At 36.5% G+C, this 23795-nt stretch overlaps 1 protein-coding gene across 5 annotated transcripts in view; it reads left to right on the top strand.

The window, feature by feature from the left end:
• The window catches only part of LOC126457767 (protein BTG4-like), a 69450-nt gene that overhangs the window by 24159 nt on the left and 21496 nt on the right, over positions 1-23795 (top strand). For 4 of the 5 annotated variants that reach the window (XM_050094334.1, XM_050094335.1, XM_050094336.1 and 1 more), the window contains exon 3: positions 187-304. In XM_050094334.1, coding sequence (XP_049950291.1) covers positions 187-304 — 118 coding nt within the window. Of the gene's footprint in view, positions 1-186; positions 305-799; positions 1027-23795 lie in introns of those variants that run through there. The other variant, XM_050094337.1, reaches the window with a different exon arrangement.

Below are 23795 nucleotides of genomic sequence, written 5' to 3' on the forward strand. Positions count from 1 at the left end.
GGTTCCAATGGTTTAGATTTAGAGTTTCAGTGGGCATTGTTTTAGTAGTATGTTATGTTCACCATAAGTTTCACTGCATGAACTTCATTCCTATGTGTTTTATCAGAATGTAGTCAATCCTACATCTCATTTGGTACTTTTTCTCAAGTTATTTGCTTTCAATAATATATTTTTTTCTTCTTTCAGATTTGGTGAACATCGTGGTTCTTATTGTACCTTGGCATCATTCAATGGAAAAGAGAATCTGGTAAACATGGAACTGTTGGAGAAGATGGGAACAGTTGAAAATGAATCAAGAAAAGAGGTATGAATGCTTTTCCAGTATTTATAAAGCCACTAGTGGTGGTAATATTGGGACACAATATGAAAGTGTGTTTGGAAACTTTTAAATTTTATGTATTTAAATTTTGAACTTAAACAGAATACACCTGTCATCAATAAGTTATAAGTGGTGCTTGGGAGGAACAGAAAACCAATATAAATTAAGTATTGATTCTCAACCAGACACAGGAAGCTGGAAATGGGCAGTGAAGAATAATATTGCCAATTTTTAAGGAAATAGCTTTCATTTATACATAATCAAAGATTAATGACTCATATTTGTTTCACGTGGTCTCTGACGAAAAATTGTATCATCCAGGTGGTGAGCCTTTTTCCAATACTATTTTTATCTCATTCCCAGAAGTCACTTGTAACCTTAGCAAACAGGATTTGATCACTAAAGCCCACCTCTTTTTTTAATGATGTCTTTCAACTCCACTAAACTATAAGATTTGTTAAAATATACACTCTCTTTCAGATAACTGCCACAAGAAAGTTCATGAGAAAGTGCAAATGGATGGTGATCTTGGTGACCATGCCTTATCTCTAAAATTAAAAATGAGGTGTCCAGGGAAAATGTTCCTCCCAACCGCCAGTGATGCATTTGCAGTGTGAAATGGTGCTATGTCCTGTTGAAAATAAAAACCCTGTGTATTCATCCTTTGTCTCTGCAATTCTGGCAGAATGAAGATTATGCACACATGTTGAACACGTTTTGAGTTTACTGTCGCTGTCGTGCCGTCCTCAAAAGTATGACGCTCTATTACACTAACATTAGTTACAGCATACCAGTCACACATGGGGTGAAGGTGTCTTGTATGAACTACACAAGACCCTTCAAGGGCCCAAAAGTGATACATCTCATCCTTAGCCAGTGTGTATGTTGACGTCTGGATCATCTCGGGCTTCTGATGATTTCCTCTCCCAAAATGTCACTGTTTTCATGTGTCCTCACTTTTTAATTTAAGGGCTCTACAACTTCTTTGTAATGTTTCCCGTTCTGAAAGCTGTAAACTGTCTTCAGATTGTGACTTGGAGCTGTGTAGTTAAGAAGACAATAAAGTAGTCACTGTGTTAAAATGCCATTCTACCTTTATGGAAACACTACTATCATATGTGACCATGCAGTGTTCTGTTATCCACTGTTCAATTAGTCGTTGGCAGTCGCAAAGTGACTGACATACATGCAGTCTCCCATCCCCCAGTGAGAGTAGTGTAAAAAATGTCCGTTACCCATAAGTCACTGTGTGTGTGTATGGGGAGGGGGGGGGGGCAGTTACAGGCTGAAACATTGTTATGGCCATTTGCTTAATAGCATGTTGGTCCACCATTGGAATGCAATGCAGTAGCGATTCTGCATGGCATAGATTCAGCAACATCCCATTAGGCCTCCATAGATATATGGCACCAAATGTCCAATCACAGGGAATGCAATACTCGTAAATTATGAGCAAATGGTTAATTTTCGTAGAGCTAATATAGCTCGTGCAGGATATGGTGGCAGATGCGCAGTGACCAGTTAACGTCCAAAGTGCTAGACGAGTTCATTCGTTTGTTCAGAAGGGGAGGTTGATAAGCGTTTTCCACCTTTTGGCCGGTCAGCTATGATAGAATTGAGGCGTGCACCATACAGTCTTTATCAAACCATTTTACAGAAACTATTTGGTAAAAAAAATAATTTTTGCTTAACTTACAGCTTTATATGTCAGGTTCTTGATGATGTGCCCATCATTTCGTTAATGGTCATAATCATTGTGATATTTACATGAAAATAAGACACTCCGTGAAATTCAGAAAAGTGTGCAATGAAAAGTAGAGGTCGCTGTGATTTTGTGTTTGGTGCATATTACATAATATGTTGATGTGTGTGAAATTTAGCTAACATATTGAATTTTTGTTTAGCCCTGGGTAGAGGTATCTGTCACCAATCTCGAGAAAATTGATTGGATATAGCACACTCATTTGTGATCGCGCAACGCCAGCAATAAAGCCAGAGTAAAATATCCACAGCATTCCTCATATTTCATTAACTGTTTCAGATATCAAAATGAGAATTTGGCAAATGATAACATGCAGTGAGGATAGTATTTTACCATACCATTATTGTGTAACATATCATTACCTACTGTGTTATCCCAATAATTACTGATTTTTTCGGTGAGAGAATGAATTCTTAGGGCCATCAATAGCTGGTGAAACAAGAAATGCTATGGGCTTTGGAACAACATATGTAAAGACATTACATGGTTTCTTGTGCCAAGGATGTGCATTTTCATAAGCTACTGACTATACTTTTCCTTAGTTTCTCACTTAATAAACCACTATTTCAGAACTCTCTTGCAGTTATGTCTGCACAAGTTAGTGATGTGAGATATTGTAAACTCTTCCGTGTTTTGGCAAAAGAAGCAAATTTTGACATGGCAACCAGAGAAGTGTAAGTTTTACTCAAAACTTGCCACTTATGACGCCTCACTGAAAGTTACAAGTGCTTAACAAGCCAGGTGAAAATAAATCTCTGTATTTTTGGTGGAGGTGATAGTAGCTGTTTTTGGAAGGTCATATGCAAGTTTACTGAAAATGTGAGCATAGGCTTCAGTTTAGAATGGTATTCCGATACAGCGCTCTGAGCAACCCCCCACCACTGCCACTCTCCTCATGCTTCCCCAGCCGACTGTGCATCTACCGGCCACGGCGTTTAGCATGCACTATACCCGATGATATCCCAGTTGTGTTGAACTGGGTAAGATTAAGCACATTTGGTGGTCAAAACATCAGTTTGAGTTCACTATCATGCTACCCAAACTGCTGTAGCACCATCCTGACCTTGTGATGTGGACAGTGATCCTGCTGGAAGATGTCATTGCCATCAGGAATATGTCAAGTGTTAAGGGAAGTAGGTGGTCTGCAATGATGTTCTTCTTTTCCACAGATGTCATAGTGCCTTTGATTACTGCCACAGGTCCCTTGTCTTTGTTATTAGTGAAGGCTGTGGCCAATAGCTTAATGCAAGTGTCTTTTAATTGTGCCTGTCTGCAACTTGATTTGTCTTATTTACAGTAAGTAGCACTCTTTTCCTACGTTGTAGAGATGTAGAACATAATCACACCAAATAATAACTTGATTTCCCACAAAGAAAAACATGAGGATGTGTGCACTCATGTGCGCACACGCATGCGCACACAAAAAAATGTTAAATTACATAATCATAACACAAACAAAAGATGAAGATAAGCGTGTAATGACAGTTGAGAACACTTGATATAGTAAACAAACCAACCAAAACAAAATGGACCGAAATAGTGAGATGTTCAGTTGAAAGGTAGTCTGGAAAGTGCCAAAAACTGGACATCATGGGGTATGCAGACCAACTAAGTATGAATCCAGGGCAACATATATGGACTAATAAGGTCACAAATCATAATTAGAACCAAATAATAACTTAACCCTGTGAAACTTGTGCTGCAAAAGTTACTTCTGACCTAAGAACAAGAGGAATAACAAAACACTATTATGTAACATATCTGTAATTATTATATAACACAATTATGATACATACTGAACAAACAGATATTACACTGAAGTTGCTTCACAAATAAAAAGAAGTTAAATGTGTGGCACAATACAAATTGCTTTTCATTTAGTTGCACTAGATGAACCACATTCCCAAGAATACCCAAGCCATTAAGGAACCATGGGAATCAAAATAAAGACTGTATTTTCTCTTTGCAAGTATCCTGTATTATCATTTAGGCACTCACTTGATCAATTTTTTGTCTACCATCATTTCATTTTCAGTTGTTTTGAAATGAATGAAAAAGGGAGATGCAGATGTAATTTGTCTTCTCCTGGTAAAAGTGGAGCTGATCAAACATAGAGATGCACAGTTACATTTTTGGAACAGTTTGAAGAAACAAAAATTCAGTCTCACATTATGTTGACATAGACTACATTGCTTCAAAGAAGTTGATCATCTTTGATACAAAGGAGTCAAAAGACTTCTTCTGCCAGTCACAAATAACTGGCAAAATATTGATATGCCAGATATAACAATCTGCCTTTTGTCATAGCTGATTATCTGAGTGGATTTCCCCATTTTTGTTGCATATCATTTCTACAGGGTGTATACGACCCGGGACAACTGGGAGATCCGGGAAAAACCCGGGAGTTTTTCCATCTGGGAGAAAACCGGGAAAAACCCGGGAATTGTTTAGAATTCCGGGAGTTTTTCATTGTTTTAGTTTTCAGTTAAATTTTTGTGATTTTGACAGGTAAGAACCACTACTCTAACAAAGAAATTATTGTATCCCGCTACTGCAGAATGATACTGCAGTAACAAAACATGAACGGGAGAAAAAAAAAAGAAAATAAAACTTAAGTTGCAAAGGAAATGCGCCTTATACAACAACAAAGCAGTGCTCGTTCAAGCGTCTGCCAACAGTAAAGTGTGTCAAAGGCTTTAGTGACACTGTGCAATGCTTTATAACAACAAATTGCCACCGATGAGCGTGACGTGACAACTGTTTAAATTAGATTCGTTTGAGCAGTTGCGGGCGGGCTCTTGCGCATGCGCAGTTGAATCGCGTATGAGTAGTACCTTCTCCCGCTTCTGGTTACGGAAGTGTGGCTGGGTGCCACTACTTATTGCCCCGGTTTGGAAATATCATAGATCCGGGGCTGATGCATAGAACAGTCAGAGTTGAGGTGGGTCGTGACCTGTGTTTACATTCAGTGATTTTGTTGTTTCCTCTTCGTTTATTGCTCTCACGTTAAATGATAACAAATCTGATTTTTGTGTTCGGGAGCTATCAAATGATTTAAAATACGTTCGCATAATTACGGCAGGCTAAAATATGTTAATAATTTCAGATTTTATTTCAACCTTTGACAGTCAAGCATTAATCGCCTTACAGAACAATGAAGTTATTTTTGCTGGTTTGCTAAAGAGATTTGGCTTTTATTAATCCTTTCTACTGAGGTAGTAAATTTATTTGAAACGAAGTGTTTAATTTCACACTATTGGCTAGTTTCAACTGTCGCTTCATTTCAAGTGCACGTATGGCTTTATGCTATAATAAAGAACCAAACTTGAGTACTAGTACTCCAAGAAAATTTACATACGGATGTGCATTTTAAGCTGAATTATGCACTTTAGTATGGTTCGCGAAATCCCGACGCTCTTGAAGTATCCTTTGATGTCTTGTTTCTTTTATGACATATGTAAGATCTTTTAATGTTTTACACGTATGAACATATGGGCTTTCTGCGTCATCGTGGCTGCGCAAGCGCAGTGACGCCAGTTATCTGGTGCTTTCTTGCAACTGCTGAAACAAACCTATTTCTAACAGGTGGCGGGAAAATATTGCGAATGGTGGTTTGAAAAGCATTACATTCAAAGCAGATTTCCTTTTAGGCAAGATGAATTATCTGCGAGAATGTGCAATGAATTTCTTAAAACACAAAGCATTTGACTCTCATTTAAAAATCAACTGTTTGAGGACGACCATTTAGAAGTATTTCGAGCCCAGAAGATGAGACATTTGCGTCGTTATTAAAAATTTTACTGGCACATTTGTGTGTGTATCTTAAAGTGCAACAAGCACGAAAAAGATCAACATTATATGTGGAAGCTTAGCTTCTCTTCCAACTTATTAATATTCGAGACCAATATTATATGTGAATGCTATGTATATATATTTAAGCCATTAACTTTTCTTATTTGTGTATTCGCACTACTTAAGAGTGATCTTGGTATTGGCTGACTACATCACGTGTCCTGTTGCTGTCATCAGCTGACGAGATCACGTGAATGAGCTATGACGCTTACAAAAGCGCATTGCAGTCTCAGTTTCAATGCTTCGGAAAGTGACATGCGTTATTTGGTGGAATTCAAATTTATACCTTCGTAATACGAAAATATGTAGCGTACATGTTGCTGGACATCAAAGGTCTTTCAGAACGTGTTTTTCCTCCTACGTTTCGTTTTTTAAAGTGCCGGGAAATTATACGTCGGTATATAAAACCATAAACCTTCAAAGGATTGATGACTTTTACAGTGCCGAGGAAGAGTATACTGTCACTTAACACGGAAAAAGTGTGTTTTAATCCGGGAGAAAGTGTATTTTTAACCGGGAAATCCGGGAATTTTTTTTCCTTGTCTACGTATACACCCTGTTCTACAATGATGTCCCATTTGTTTCTGCTCTGCTTACATACTTTCCAGAACAAAGCTAATCACATGTCCTCAGGGCCACCATGCAGCAGTCTCAGTGTTTACCACTGACGTTACTGGTTACAGGACCCACAGCACTCATATCCTAGAAAAAGTACAGCCCTGCGATAAATGACCCACAGGATTCAGTCATCTTTCCTAAACGTGTTAGTACCAGTTGATGCAGACTCTAGTAGTACCGGTTGATGTGTGTGCATATTTTCTGTTGCCCATATTCTACAATTCTTCTTATTGTCACTTTAAATGGAAACAGTCTTCATTCTGTCCACAGAATATTCTTCGACCATATATTGTCCACTTCTACACGAACAAGGAATTCCAGAGCGAACGTTTATCTAACGGGCTACCGACACACAGTCACTGTTCTTCTAAAACAGCTTTACCAGCAGCATGCGATCCTTCATAGAGACAGTTATGTTAGGTGTCTCAAATGAAAACTGAGGAACAGCCATGTGCCGTGTGTCCGTTGGTGTGCATATTCCATTGTTTATAGTGCCATCTATTAGTCAAATTTTCATTAATTTCTCTCCCTCCCTCCCTATGATGTTCCCCCTGTGTCAATAATATATTGTTGAAATTTGATGTCATTCTGAGCATTGATTCTCTTTCTACAGTGTTTTGAAACTGGAGCTGTAATTATGGACATCCTGTGTGATTTGTTGTAAATACATGATTATAAGATGAGGTTTCTTTCCAAATTTGTCATTCAAAAAATACAGGGTGGTCTTAACATTCACATATTAAACTATTGTTGCTGAGGTTAAAATTATTTAATAAATTGGTATATAGGTCATCTTCCATTTACATATGAGCATTTGCTTGTTGAGATTATGTGCAGATTTATTTTGAAGAATGCGGAAGCATAGTCCGGCAAACAATAATCGCACTCAAATTGGCTCAAGATTTCCCACTACGCCGAAGCACGAACAGTTACGTGATATTTGACTAGCATGGCACTAGTGCAAAGGATAAATGTGGAACTATGAACTAGTCACCCACAACAATCTGTTGCTCTGCTTAAAATTTGACAATTTTGTGAAACATATGAGTACATAGCATTGAATGCTATTATCTAAGAAACTTTTGTTGTATTTGAACATAACCTGTTTCTAAACACATCAGTATTTTATTTGTTTATGGAAGACTAATGATTTACCAAGTGAGTTGTGAATGAGAAATTTGGTCGCTGTTCACTTATTGGAGTGGAGGGTAAAAACATACCCACCTTTTAATCATCTGTAGAACAAGGTGGTAACATTCAGATGAAACAAGAAAGATAAATAATCCAGATTTAAATGCGTAAAAAATGAAAAAAAATCACATTAAACTGACTGTAATTGTTATTACAAAAATATATTGCAGCGACAAGATATTGTATCAACAGATGTCAGTAGATTGCGGAATGAGTGAAAGATTGAGAATTGGACTGCACTGTGATTGTGATCTTTTATTTATGTACCGAGCGAGGTGGCGCAGTAGTTTGCACACTGGACTCGCATTCGGGAGGATGACGGTTCAATCCCGTCTCCAGCCATCCTGATTTAGGTTTTCCGTGATTTCCCTAAAATCGCTTCGGGCAAATGCCAGGATGGTTCCTTTGAAAGGGCACGGCCGCTTTCCTTCCCCATCCTTCCCTCACCCGAGCTTGCGCTCCGTCTCTAACGACCTCGTTGTCGACTGGACGTTAAACACTAATCTCCTCCTCCTCCTTTTATTTATGTATTAGTTAGTGTTGTTACCTGTGACATGCATGCTGAAGGTATTGCAGTCCACATTTCACAGTTGCTCAAGGACGACATACGAAAGGGTTGGAAGGGGAAAAATAATAAAAGCTTCACTGAGAACTGAGGTGAGAGGACTGGTGAGTGGTGAAATATGGCTTCCCGGCTAAGACACAAGTTGAAAATATGGTCACTATTTTTTATTTACTTAAATTTGCCATATTTCGTGACAGTACCTTTTCCATTAGACGTTTGCAAGGCGATATTAGTCTTGGCTTCAGTTGTCTTAAGTATGATTCCACAATGCATCGTTATCGGCTGCAGAAAAGATGTGGTTCAACGTGTTTCTCTCATTTTGGTGTTTCAAATACAGTTTCTTCAAATGTAGTTTCTTCTTCTTTTAGTTAATACATAAATAATAGTAACATAATTCAAAATTATTTATGACTGCGAACTTCACATTGTTCTTCCGTCAACACACACCAAGAGTTAGCTGCCGACTGACTATAGTCAAAGACGACTCCAACGTCAAAGATATTTTACACAATTCACAAGTTTCCACTTGTAATCAGTCTCTTTGCTATTCTTCGATACATTTTCTAATAGTAATAAATATGCTTTTACTCTCAAAAACAGAAGTAAATTAACATATAATAAGACAAATTATAATAAATTCTGACTAAAATATAAGAAAACATTTACAATTCGGTATCGACAAATACGGTAAAAAAATAACATCTCCCAGATCCATTACAACTGCTCCCCAGGGCTTTTGTTGTTATGGACATATACAACAAAATCCCGACCACACTCAGTGATGGATCTGTATTACACAATTAGTACACTAATGATGCAGTCTGATAACCTCTTCCAAATTTGGACTCTTTGAATCTGTGGACTTGTTACTGGCTGTTGTTGCAATGATACTTCCCCATCAATCTCATACACAAAAAAAAAAAAAATTCAAGTAAAGAAATTATTTGACATGACAAATATACATGGTATAAAACATAAATGAGAAATATTCTAACATACAGATTGATAATAATAGGAAGGTATAACTCATTTCCTAGAATAAGATTTAATTAATTTTTTTTATTAATGTTAATTTCATTATGCTTACATATTGTAACAGTAAAAATGATACTGGACATATATAGTGTAGTGTTTTTTTTTTCTTTTGTATATTTTTTTTTTGCTTATGATTTCTTTTAAATTTTTTTTTTATTTTGTATTTTTTTTCTTATGATTTTCTTCTTTTAGTACAGCTAAAGATACATCAGTATCATCTAAATTTTTTGCAATTATTTATGTACACTTTCCTCTCTACTACAATATTACTACAAGTCACATTCTTGTGAAGAGTACTTTTGCTCCCCACAACATCAGTATAAACAACAATAAACTGCTCATATATCTTGAGGCTTTATCTAAAATTGGTTTTGAAACTTATACCTTTGCATGCATGCCCTCACATGCAAGCCTTCACCCACAGGGAAGACTTAGCTTCCAAAAATTAGAAAAATTCAGAAATGCTCACTATGGAGACTTTTTTTTGTAAAAAAGTAAAAATAAATCTTTCTCTCATTCTTTGTTACAACAGTGTTTTTTCATCAGTTTCAATTAACATGTGACTTCAAATTATTAATTTATACATGCAAATATACACACTTGGTTGTAGAGGCAGTTTTGTTCTAACAAGCGTATTCCAGTGGAGGACTTTTGTTTTAGATGATAATAGGTTATTTAAATTTTGAAATTATGATTTCTGTTTATACAGTTTTACTCCATCATCTTTTTTCGAAACTACTACGAGGACTATTATATGCACTGATACTCCTTTCTATTATATTACATCCTTCCATCTTTTTCAGCTCTTTCTCAACAGCAGGTCCTTTTGATATTGCAATACTGTATGGTTTTATGAAAAATGGTTCATGAGGTTTTACCTGAAGCTCACACTGATAACCCTTTACCCTTCCAGGTATGTCACTGAAAAGATCACTGTATTCCCACAGCAGATTTTCTAACTGTTGTTTTTGCTCCCCAGATAAATTTAGCGTTTCTGAAATTTTCAAATTTACTAAATTCCCAAATTCAACTTCATCAGTATCAAATCTATGAGTTTCAATATTCTCCAATCTATTTTCTTTTAGTAAATTGATACTGTCAAAATTTCCATTACTCTGATCACCAAGTGTGCTCACAAAATTTGTCTGAATGTATTCCCTTTCACTAGTTTCTATCAAAAGTTTTCTTCCAACCCAATCAAATGCTGTATTTACTTTTACTATCCAATTCATACCCAAAAGAAAATCCTCATTAAATTCCTGAATTACAAAACATCCATGTGTGAACAACTTGCCTTCAATTAAAAATGTCACTAAAGCCTGGCTTTTTACCAATTTACTGCTCTTCCCAGTAGCACCTTTTATCTTTACCCCAACAACTGGCATTTCAACATAATCTTTCCCCACTTTCAATTTCTTGCTTAACCCTTCAGATATTCCCGAGATCTCACTTCCTGTATCAATTAAACATTTACCAATCCATGACCCAATTTGAACTTTTATATAAAGACTGCAAAATTTATCACTTTTCTCAGAACCTGTATCCTCATGTAATAAATCACTTTCAATTTCCCCAAACCTATACTTATCAGAATCATATGGTATATCATTACATGTATTATTTGTCACAGTTATAAAATTTGCACAAGGCACAAAATTGTCATGAGTACTCTCTATTATCTCAAATAGCCAAGAATTTTCATCCAAATCACATTGTATACTACTGAAGTACTTATCCTTCAGCTTTTCAAAAATAAAATATCTCATCTTTTTCCACCACTCAGGACATACAGTTTCACATAAATTAATAAGCATCTTTCTAAAGTTCTTCTCAAAAGAAATAGTTTCACTGTTCAGCCATATATTCATAAGAAATGTGTGTGTATCATTAGTATCTGTAAAAGTTTCACTTAGGTTAGAAGTTATACATGTGTCATCGTTATTTGTGTAGTCAGATTCTGTACCAACAACATCAAAATTCACACTTTCACATACATCCAGCTTGTGAGCTTTATTCATCCTGGTAACATCCCTGGGAATTTCTATAATATTCTCACTATTTAATCCATTTTCAACCATGTGTATACCCACCTCCCTATTTAAACTAATGAAATACCTTTCCTCAACATCATCACCAATACCATTACCATCATTATCAACTTTATCAACAACATCATTATCATTACACATATTCAGGTCATACACATTCAAATTATCCCCCAAAATATTATTTCCCCTTTCTAAAGTTACCAGATCCCTTTCACCAACATTTTCATTCTCACAGCATGCATTCTCTCTTTCATTCACACACATCTCTGAACTACTACAAATTACATTATCTGACAAAGTGTTGTTCTTTTCTGCCCAAGTGTAAAACTCTGTTAAATTAAATGAATCACAATTACTTTTATCTACTGTATGTTCTTGTGTACTGAAAATGTTATCTTTATCATCATTATTTTCCTCTTGAAATTTCTTCAATAAGTAACAACTAATGACCTCATGTGATAGCTTAGATTTGGAACTGTCCTGTTTGGGTTTATGATAGTCACATCCATTGGTCCTTTCATCATGCTCATCTTCTGCCTCAACCTTGCGGACCTTCAAGGGGGCGTCTACTCGTTTTTTATTTCCGGTTCCTGTTTGAACTGCTGATTGTGGTTCTGCCAATGTGTCTGATCAACATTTCTGATCCAATTCCTATGCCAAACATTACCTGATTGTTGGTAGTTTCTATTGTACTGACCTCTATCAAAATTTCTGTGATTTTGATCCCTAAAGTGTTCTCTATTTTGTTGATTATTAACGCGAAAATGTTGTTCTTGTTTTGGATAAAAATTATGGTCCTTCTTTTCAAAATTGTTATATCCCCCTGAATTTTAACTGACACCATAATAATTGGTTTGTTCCTTGTTTTGAAAGTTGTCATTTCCCCAATTTTGACCATTACCTTTCTGAGTAAACCCACTGTGTGTTCTTGTTGTTACCCTATCCAACTTTTCAATATAATTGAGAAACTGCTCTACATTACTATCAGGACAATGAACTAAACTCAACTGCATTGCTGACGGCAATCTTCTCTTTAAGGTATCAATTTTGATCAAGTCATCCACAGGTTTTGTTAAATGAATAAGTTTTTGAAGTTCACTTTTGCAAAATTGTTTCATGTTCCCATCTGATTCTCTATAGTTTCGCCCATTCAAAAATTCACTTTTGATTCTAGTTTGTTTAAGATCATCCCAAATTTTTTCCAGAAATTTTGATTCAAATTCTGAAAAGGTCATCCCCAAAGTTACAATCTGGTTTGCCCAAGTCAAAGCTTCCCCTTCCAAGAATTTTTTCACAAATTTAATTTTTATTTCATCTGGTGAGTGAGGTAAAAAACAATCCTTACAATACTGCATAAAATCAACGGGATGTAAGGGTCCATCTACCGAAAAGTGCTTCACTGGAATATTAGATACAAGACTGCATGTGTTGACATTGTAATTTTTGCTTTGAAATTCAATGTCAAAACTTTCAATTTTTTCGCTAAGTTCTTTGACAGATTTTTTGTTTTCTAAATCATTGCATTCTACTTTTTCTTCTAGAGTAACCAAACGATTGTCAGTTTTTTGTTCTACATTTTTTACTAAAACTTTTGTATTCTCATCCAAATTTTTAATTTCCCCTTTTATCTCATTAAAATCAATTAAATTTCTTTCCCTATCTGCCAGCAACTCATTTTTTACAGTATTAATTTCACCGCTCAATTTAACATCAATTTCATTTACTTTTGCTTCCACAGATTCAATTTTTTCCTCAACACTGCCAACTCTGTTCGAAAGCTCACCCACTTGGGTATTGACTGCTTGGACTTGCAACAAAATGTTATCAATTTTTTCATCCCAGTAAGTCTTATTGTCGTCAACTGATTGTTTAATTTCTTTCGTGAAATTTACAAGAAAACTTTTTAAATCAAATTGATCGGTTCTTTCTGTTTCATTTGACCTGTCCTGATGTTCGAAGTCTATTAAATTACTACTTTCTACTTTAGGCACAATACTCTCGAAAATCTCATAAGTCATTGTGAAGAACAAAAATTTATACACAACAATACAAAAAAGATAAAAATATTGTTTTAACAAAATACGAGGGTTTCGTGACTTATCTGGAACACTCTTATACTGTTGCAAATCCACGTTTTCCATCCATGTGATTGTTGACCAAAATTCTTGAAGTATTTTCTCCTGTCGAAAATTATATTTTTTGCCGAAACATTTCTTCTCCAAAACTTTTACTTCCCGATGAACACAAACACTGTAACATACTTTCTGAAGAAACTGGTATTAACACACAAAAATTTTCTTCCTCGTAGCACTGTTGAAGATCTCGTGAACACAATATCCCGGCTACAGTCCCCAGTTGAAATATGGCTTCCCGGCTAAGACACAAGTTGAAAATATGGTCACTATTTTTTATTTACTTAAATTTGCCATATTTCGTGACAGTACCTTTTCCATTAGACGTTTGGAAGGCGATATTAGTCTTGGCTTCAGTTGTCTAAGTATGATTCCACAATGCATCGTTGTTGGCTGCAGAAAAGACGTGGTTCAACGTGTTTCTCTAATTTTGGTGTTTCAAATGCAGTTTCTTCAAATGTAGTTTCTTCTTTTTTTAGTTAATACAAAAATAATAGTAACATAATTCAAAATTATTTATGACTGCGACCTTCACATTGTTCTTCCGTCAACACACACCAAGAGTTAGCTGCCGACTGACTATAGTCAAAGACGACTCCAACGTCAAAGATATTTTACACAATTCACAAGTTTCCACTTGTAATCAGTCTCTTTGCTATTCTTCGATACATTTTCTAATAGTAATCAATATGCTTTTACTCTCAAAAACAGAAGTAAATTAACATATAATAAGACAAATTTTAATAAATTCTGACTAAAATATAAGAAAACATTTACAATTCGGTATCGACAAATACGGTAAAAAAAATAACATCTCCCAGATCCATTACAGTGGACAGCAAATTTTGCCGTGCAGCCAACCAAGGTAATGTGTAGTGCGAACTTCAGCTTTTTATGAACATCTACCGCATCGAAACTGTAGTTTGCCTGAATCCATTTGAATTGACTTTAAAATTGGACAGACAGACAATAATGGTGTACATTTCTGGAGGAGACGGTAAAGTCCAGATGGGTACCAGTGCCATACTTAAGTCCCCAGCAGCTGTGTTGTCGATGCTCACCGTGAGGTATGATGGAAACGAAAGTAATCCCAGCTGCTGGGTCTACACAGCCATTGAGAGAGCAGGGGTCAAACACTATGTTTTGGAAACAAGAGACTTTTCTTCCACAGAAATTGCAACATATTCAAAAGAAATAGTCAAATATTTGACAAGGAAGGTATAAATTTCACAGCTACACTATTAGGATGATGGTGGTGATTGGAAATAGTGATTACCACGGATGGCAGGTTTCGTAAGCAAAAGAAATTAATAAACCATTTACTTTTGTTTATTTGTCCTTGCATCATTGGAATGTAATCAGTTATTAAATAGTCTAAGTTTAGAATAGGTCGCTTTGTCAGTGAAACATTTGTAATTTTGATTAATCAGAGTATGTTAAATATAATTTTTTTTCAAGGAGCCTCTTTAAAAGTGGGGGCGGGGGGTCTTCTTATCTACTTTTACTCAGGTAAATACAGAAGTCTTAATTAAACTGTTGTACTATTGAAACTGAGAAATTCTTTCATGAACACACTGTGTAATGAGAAACCACAGCACATACTCTGCCATAGCATGTAGTTAAAAATAAATAACGAAAGAAGTAAAAGTAAAACACGTATTGTATACTTCAAGTGTTGAGTAGCCAGTAGGAACTTAAATAAAATTGAAAGCATTGCCAAGCCTTTGGACAGTGTTGCCCCCCCCCCCCCCTCCCCCTCCCTTCAGAGCTAAAAGAGTAGTTACATGTTGGGTGGGGGAAGATAGCGAACTATCCTCAAGTGCTTTGGTGCACAGATACAAGCTTATCCTGAATAAAGGACATACTGCAAATAGGGTACACCATTTCCCAACAGATAGTCTGTTGCCACCTTGGTCTGTGAGAAGTAAGAAATTTTTTCTTTTATATTGCTAAGTAATTGGTAGGTTCTTCTCCATTTCTGCACTGTTCCAGATTTCTGTCAGTGATGGCCTTTATTTCTTTCTTTGCTGTAGCTCTTGCACCAAGTACTTCCACCATCTAGTCATGTCACATGTTGTAAGCCAATACTGTGCACCTCCGTGATATGGCTAGGTTCATTTGTAGTAAGCCTAATGTTGTCTGGAGCACATCAACAGGCGAGTTGGTTCTATATACACATCTGTCAGGTGCAATAATACACTTCTCCACGCTTGTCAAAGAGCCTACATTGTCTTTACCATTGTGGCTCTACAAACTCATATGCTTACCCCCATAGCCCATAATAGCAATAACATTTCTTCGTGATATGTTCTTGTGCACGTAGAGGCAGTTGAAAGCTTCTGTGGCCAGCAGATGCTATTTTGTTCAGGATTGTAGTGCATCACTGGCAGATAACTTCCACATGTGCCTGAAAGTTTTTATTTCATTAATTTTTACATCAAGATACCTACAGTTTTATTCTCAAAATTGCATGGTCATTTATTCTGATTGTGTGGTTTCTTGCTCTTGACAAGGTTCATTTTGATAACATATAAACTGTTTTGTCTGCACACCAGTTTTTTAGTGTTTCAAGAACTTGCCTACTGTTTTCTTCAAATTTTGCCCTTGTGTTGGCAGATACTATTAGCTGATCTATGTAGACAATGCAGCTTCTACCGCTCATCATCTACTGAAACTATTTCAGTAGCAGCTCTAAGCCAATGTCTCGTAACTCTAGAGCCCTCTAAGCAGCCTTTGCTGATGTCAGATATGAAACAATTCAGCCTACTATCTTATTAACTCTTCTGCCATAATTATAGCTGGTCCAAATACTTTATTCTTCTGTAACTTCATTATTGTTAGTCTTAAGTCTTCATGGAAAACTGCAGAGTTTGAGTGAAGATTGAGTAACAGAGGATTGGGGTGGAATTAGATGTGGAACAGTGGTTAGTGGATATTGTGATCATGAGGATTTTTAGTTCAAAGGATGTTTTTTAAGGACAGTTCCCATCTTCGTAGTTCAGAATAGTTGGTATTGAGGAGGCGGTGGGAATCTATTTGGCACAGAATGTGAAGCAGCCATAGAAGACGAGCATTTTGTGCTCAGCAGCCTGTTATGCCTCTGTTTTGTTAACTGTGCTTTTGGTCTCAGTTTGGCAGTTGACTTCAATTCAGGTGGATATGCTCACTTAAAAGGCTGTGCAAAACTAGTGTACACATATGACTGCTTTCACAGATGCTCTGCGTTTGATAGTGTAGGATACACCTTTGGAGGGACTAGAATAGGTTGTAGTGGTTGAGTACAATAGGGCAGGTGTTACATAGAGAAATGGTACATGTGGCAAGGAATTAGGACTAGGTATGGCATAAGGATTGACCATGAATTCCATAGATTGGCTGAAGGATGGAATACCACTCTGAGACATAGGGAAGGATTGTAGGTTGGATGTTGTTATTTATGGGCATAATGATGCAATGTTCAATTCCTGGCAAACGATGTGGTTAAGTTGCTACAGGTTAGCCTGATAATAGGTAGGTAGAACGGTCTTCCTTCGCAGCTAGTTTGTGGTTGGTGTAGTGTGTGTGTGTGTGTGTGGGGGGGGGGGGGGGGGGGGGGGGAGTTACGGACATGGGACATGTGCTGATATGTTATGGAAGATTTGTCTATGGACTAGGTTTGGAGAGTAGTGCCTCTCTCTGAAGATTTTAATAAGATTTGAGCAAGACCTTGCTCATCACTGCAGATATGTTACTAATATATATAAATGAGCTAGTCAGTAAAGAGCTATGTTAAAATTATCAGAAGATAGGACATTCAGTTCAGTAATGGAAGGAACCAGGTTGACAGGCTGAGAAATAACATGTACAGTCTTTTGCAAAATTTTAGTCTACCAAATAACTAATTAAAATGGTCAGCTTAAAACAAATTAAAAATATCAGTAAAGGCCATCAGTTATTTTTAAGTCATGTACAATTTAAATACATTTGATTCAGTTAGTTGTAGAGGCCAACAGCTCATAACAGCTTCAATATAATCACCCGATCTAGCCTCCCAAAATGAAGTGTGTCATCGCCAAGCAGATTAATTACGATACATACAGTGGCAGATTTAAAAATTTTGCGCCGAAAAAAAAACTGTGTTAAATAATAACTATTACCCGGTCACTACAATTGCTGTATTGGGTGGGAGCGCTGTGATCTGTTTCCGTACTCTGCTATTGTTTGTTCTGAAGGATGCGTCAGCAGTCTAGTTGCACTCAATGAAATGTAATATGGTTCCTGAACTGTACAGACTTATAACTGCATTGTGTTAACAAATTCTTCTGTTGAAAAACAACAGAAACGAACACAAGGAAAATATCTTTTCTTTTATGGCCTAAAAATTCAGCAGAGCATGTAGGAGACAACAGATTTTTGTTATACATTCACTTTTAATATGTTCTTTTACATGAACCATGAAAATGAAAATAAAAAAGATATGTTACAATCTAAAAATTGAAGCGAACTTGTCATACATTAGAAATTAATATGTACTTTTACAGAGGTGCTTTCAAAATTAAACTTTCGTTTTACGATCTAATAACTTGAATGTGTAGCAGATTTAAAAAAAAAAATAATTAAATCACATGGTACTCTTAAGTTTTTAAAACTAATATGAATAAGTAAGCTAACTCTCCAGTTAGCAAAATTTGGGTCTGGCTTTGATGGCAGAAAACTTGTTGATCATATCTTCATAGTTCAGATGGTTATCAGTCAGGAGGTCGGCTTCAATGTGAAGAATGGACAAGGCATTCAATCTCTCCTCAGACAACGTAGAACATAGGTACGATTTCAGTCTTTTAAGAGTCAAAAACGAGCGTTCTGCTGAACAATATGTAAGTGCCATACATAGAAATATTCTAAGAGCAATGTCAACATTCGGAAACATGGACTGTAACCTCTCTTATCGCAAAAATTTACTCATTTTGACTGGTATACCACTAATCTCAGAAGATTTCAAAAGTTTCGCAAAATATGCACATTCACTAGGGAAGGAAGGCTCTAAATCTGTTTCATATGACACTTGGAGTTTTGCTGCACGTTCAGAAATATTGTCAGGTGAACTGCTCTTAAGGTTAGTGAAAACTGTGAATGAGTCCAACAGTGTTCTATAACTTTCCTTCCTCCTCACTAATTTGGCATACAAGTCAGAAAAACTTCTTCGGAGTCCGCTTCTTCATTATCATGAAGTTTGCATTTTCATGATCTTTTATGGGTGCATTCATAGTCTATATCAGTCGCAATCTCCATGGATTTATTTTCATAATAGTTGAACATGCCACGAATAGATGCAATAAATCCTACAAGTGATTCATGTAATTCATCCACTATTTTAGTATCAATATTTATACTTTGCAATTTCAGATTTACACTATTAAATCTCTGAAGTATGTCCTTACAAACTGTCATCATGAAAGCTGTTTCTAGTCTGCTGAGTTGATTCAATAAAGCCGAAACCTCATTTCGCACAAGTTGTTTTTCAAACGTATTATTGGCAATATGTGTGAGGGGAATGTTGATGCACTCCCAGTTTTCATATAGACTTACACACGCTACCCTTCTTGGTGACCAGCGTGTTTTGATATACTGTTTACCATTTTGCTTCCTGGTTTCATGAAAGAAAGAAGTTTATCCCAGCACTGTGTAGAAGCAGAGGAAAAATAATGATGAAAGTTTTGCACTACATTGAAAAATGAACATGCTTCCCGACAACAGCTTGCAGCACTAGTGCCGACTTCAATTCAAAGAATGTGCGGCACAAGGCACATAATGCGCTTTTGGATTTTGTTCTTTAATGCTTGCCTGCAAACCAGTGTAGGTTCCTGACATATTGCTTGCGTTGTCACATGACTGGCCTCTACAGTCAGTAATATCAATGCAATTTGTAGATGAGTATTGCCTCAGCTAAGTTTTCGAACTTGTGTCCCGGGTTTGGTAAAAACAGAAGGAAACGTTCAACTGGTTCATCATTCTTGTTCACATACCTTAATATGGAAGATAATTGATCAATATGTGAAATGTCTGCAGTAGAATCTTCTATAATAGAGAAATATTTGGCCTGTCTTAATTCACTTATGATAATTCTCTTTATTCGTTCAGAAAGAAGCTCTATTATTTCATCACAGATTATTGAAGAAAGATACCTTATATGGCCCTGCCCTGGGTTTCTATATTGTTCCATGTGCTCTGAGAGAGAAGGATCAAACTCATTTTTTCTGTCTCAGCATAAGACTCGAAATGGTTTTCTATTGTTCCAAGTGACTTTCTTGTTGAGAATGATAACCCAGAATTTTTGTGTTCAAGTGAATTCTCATGGTGAGATAAAATATTAGAAATATTTTTCCAATCTGCAGTACCATTAGTAGCAATCGTGGCCTTACCTCCGAACAATTTCCATGGTGCACAAAAACCAGCATCTGTGCTACAGGAATATACTAGAAAATCACACAAAGTAGATTCACCATTTAAAAGTTTACAGTAAAATACATTTTTATTCAAATATCTGGTTGTATTGCCTATTGATCTTCTTGAATTAGAAAAATCACCATTACAATTTCAATGAATGTCATGTTGTAAGAGAATGTTGATTGTTGATTCATTGACACACCATTCTGCGGGATCATCACTAACTAGGTTATTTCTTTTTATAATGTCTGACTCGACACTTACTTTTTCATAAACTCAAAATCATAAATCATTTGCTTTTCTTCATTTTTAACTTTTGTTTTGTCTGTATTTACTATTTTACAACAGCTGCAGTGCCAGAAATATTATCCATACTTCCAGAATGAGATTTTCACTCTGCAGGAGTGTGTGAGCTGTCACGAAACTTCCTGGCAGTTTAAAACGGTGTGCTGGACCAATACTCGAACTCGTGACCTTCGTCTTTCGCGGGCCGACTCACAACCCGTCCTCACAGCTTTAATTATGCCAATATCTCGTCTCCTACCTTCCAAACTTCGCAGAAGCTCTTCTGCTAACCTAGCATCCATACTACTTGGAACTTGAAGTCGAACCAGCAACCTTTTTTTGTGAAAAATTTATCTACTCTGCCAAGCATTTTTAGAACATTGGCTTCTCGTTCTGACCTTTCCTTCAATAATTTCCGATGCCACCGCACTTAATTTTGCATGTTTGCTTTTTATGCTGTTCTTCATGTTAAGGCACTTACAAATTTGTCAACCGACAGTCAAAACAAAAGAAAAAAAATTGTAAAATGAAAGAAACCCTGTATCCAGTTCCAGTCGTACTACATCGCACATGAGGACAAAAGTTTTTACTTTAAACTCGGCACACGAATGCAAAGATTTTTCCTTTAAACATGGAGCAATAAATTTACCAACTCAGATTACTCGAAGTAACTGTGCTATGAAAGAATGACAATGCAGAATAATTTAATTGTATTGTCTCCTGTTTACGCTGTCAGTAAAATTTTTAAACTGTCGTGAAATGTATTTCACACATTATTAGGTATTCAGCTGATGTTCTTTTTGTACAAACATACGTTTAAAAATGTGAAACATTCCCAGTATCAACATGTTTTGTCAAACGGGTGTCATTAAATCAAAGCTTAGATATTGAAGACCACAGAACTTTCACATTAATTAAAGTAATGGAGGGTTGACTTGATACTTCCCCATAATTTCTACAAGAAATTTAAGCTGAGTCGGGTTTTACATACTGAGGCCCATACATGGTACAGTATTTAAGAAACTGCTGTTTAGTTTCTCATAGCTTTTCAGGGGTTCCGGTATTTTCATGGAGAAAATGTTAGGGTTAAGTAGAAGTCTACAACATTCTCAGAATAATGATGTTTCAAACATTGTATTGTAGATTGCCGTCCTGACAACTTACTTCAAAATATTTTGAACAATCATGATGATGATACCATAAGAAACCCAATGTTAAATTTCCATTCAGTCACCAAGTAAACTATGTATATTTCCAAGTTTGTTTTGTCGAATTTCGTTCTTAAGGGTTATTTAAACTAGCAGGTTGTTTAACAATATTAAAATGTAAAAGATTAAAATGAGTGCAGAGCAAAAAATGTCGCCCTCTTTAAGGTACTGCCCCTAGGCCCATGCCTAGTGGGCCTATATTGAAACCCGCCACTGGAAACATAGGGAATCACACTCCAGTGATTTTAAACACTTGAAGGAAATGCAGCATGTCTTAAAATAGAACAAGCCACTATATGCTTTACACTAAAAGGAAGAATGCTTCCTGAGGTAATATGATCTAATAATCAAGTAACAGGACTAAAAAGGATCGTCAACTTAAATGTCCAAACTTAAACAGCTCTGAGCCAGAATAAAAAACTGAAATATCTGGGCTGCATAATGTATACATCTCAAAATGTGGACTTGGACAGAATGACCATGAGACTCTTAAGCAAGATTAGTCAGTAGTGTATGTGTAGTATCAAAGCAAACAAATGTTAATGTTTTTGTATCAGGCTGCAACAGTCACCATTTATTCCTTTGCACCATCCCTCCTTGCCACAGTGAAAATCCACAGGCGGAACAGTGATATCCAACCAAGTTAACAGATGACATGAGCAGTACTCATTGCGCCTGGTCATCCTTTAACCAAAACAGGCAGTCGATTCAAGTGCACGTGCTCTGACACACACACACACACACACACACACACACACACACACACACACACACACACACACACACACAAAAGTAAGCTCAAAGGTGAATTAGCTGGGACACTTTCATGTCATTTAAAACTCCATGTATAGAATAGTTATTGAGTAGTTGTACTTTCCTGCGTAACACGTGCATACGTGTCATTGTATTTTGTGTGTTTCTGTCTGGCACACAGATAGCTAACACATACCTACGAGAAAAGTTGTGGCCATTCAAGTGATCTCGAGGCAGTATTCTGTCTGGCATTTTTCGAGAAAACTCGCGAATATAGGAGATGAGGTACTGGCAGAAGTAAAGCTGTGAGAATGGGTAGTGAGTTGTGATTGGGTACCTCAGTCGGTAGACGTCTTTCACATGGAAGGCAAAGGTACCGAGTTCAAGTCTTTGTCTGGCACACAGTCTGGATCTGCCAGGAACTTTCATATCAGCACATATCCCACTGCAGAGTGAAAATTTCATTCCAGAAACAACCCCAGGTCATGACTAAGCCATGTCTACTTAATATCCTTTCTTCCAGGAGTGTTAGTCCTGCAAGCTGCTGTTTTCTTGTACCATCAGACGGGGTGATTTCAGACACCGGGGCGAATTCGGACAGTATGGCTTAGTTGCTCTTTGTCACTGCATAGAAACAAAGAGTTACTTATTTTAATGTATGTGTGCCAGTTATTTTTAGTGCAAGATTGCATTTATCGCTTTCCACAACTTTTATTTGGCGTCAATTGTTTCCCTACGTGAATAATTGCTGAACAGTCTCGGTGCTAAAAATCCATGCATTATCGTAAAGTGGAAACTTTCTGTTGTTGCGCCAAGCGGGAATTTGTTATAACCGTAATTGTTGATGCACTCAGTAGCTAACAGCATTGAGACAATTTCTGTACTAGTTTGTTGAGTTTCTCGTGCTAGGTTATAAAATAACGACGGTTTCTGTAAAACTGTGTACTGTGTGGGGTGATTTCGGACAATGCAAAGAACATATAAGAGAAAGAGATGTGCTACATTACGGTGTAATTATGGCCCAGAACTTTTAGATAAAGTGGTTCGTGATATTCAAAGTGGTAAATTATTGTATAGAAAAGCGTGTGATTTGTGTGGTATACCTATATCAACCCTACAAAATAAAGTGCAGGAAGCACATCTGAAAAAAATGGGAGGGCAGCCAGTGCTGAATAAAGAAAGAGAAACGTTGAAGCAAGGGCTGCACATTGGGGATTTCCCTTCATTAAATTGGATATTAAATATTTAGTTAAAGGCTACCTTGATAAATTTGGCCGAAAAGAAAAGAAATTTCACAAAAATTTGCCAGGTGAAGAATGGGTGAATTTATTCCTCAAACGACAGTGAGAAGATCTTTCCGTTCGCTTAAGCGAAAACATTAAACGAGCTCATACAGAAGTGAACAAAGAGACTGTTAAGATGTTTTTCTCCAATATCAAGGCAAAGCTGGAAAATCTCCCACCATGTGTTAAATGTCACCAAAATCAAATAAAAAGCATGTAAAATTTTAAAAATAGGCAGTAACTGTCCGAATTCGCCCTCTATATACTGTAACTTCGGACAGAGATTTAAAAAACACGTGTCTAAAATCACCCCAATCCATG

The sequence above is a fragment of the Schistocerca serialis genome, chromosome 2 (assembly GCF_023864345.2).
Source record: "Schistocerca serialis cubense isolate TAMUIC-IGC-003099 chromosome 2, iqSchSeri2.2, whole genome shotgun sequence".
Classification (NCBI taxonomy): Eukaryota; Metazoa; Arthropoda; class Insecta; order Orthoptera; family Acrididae; genus Schistocerca; species Schistocerca serialis.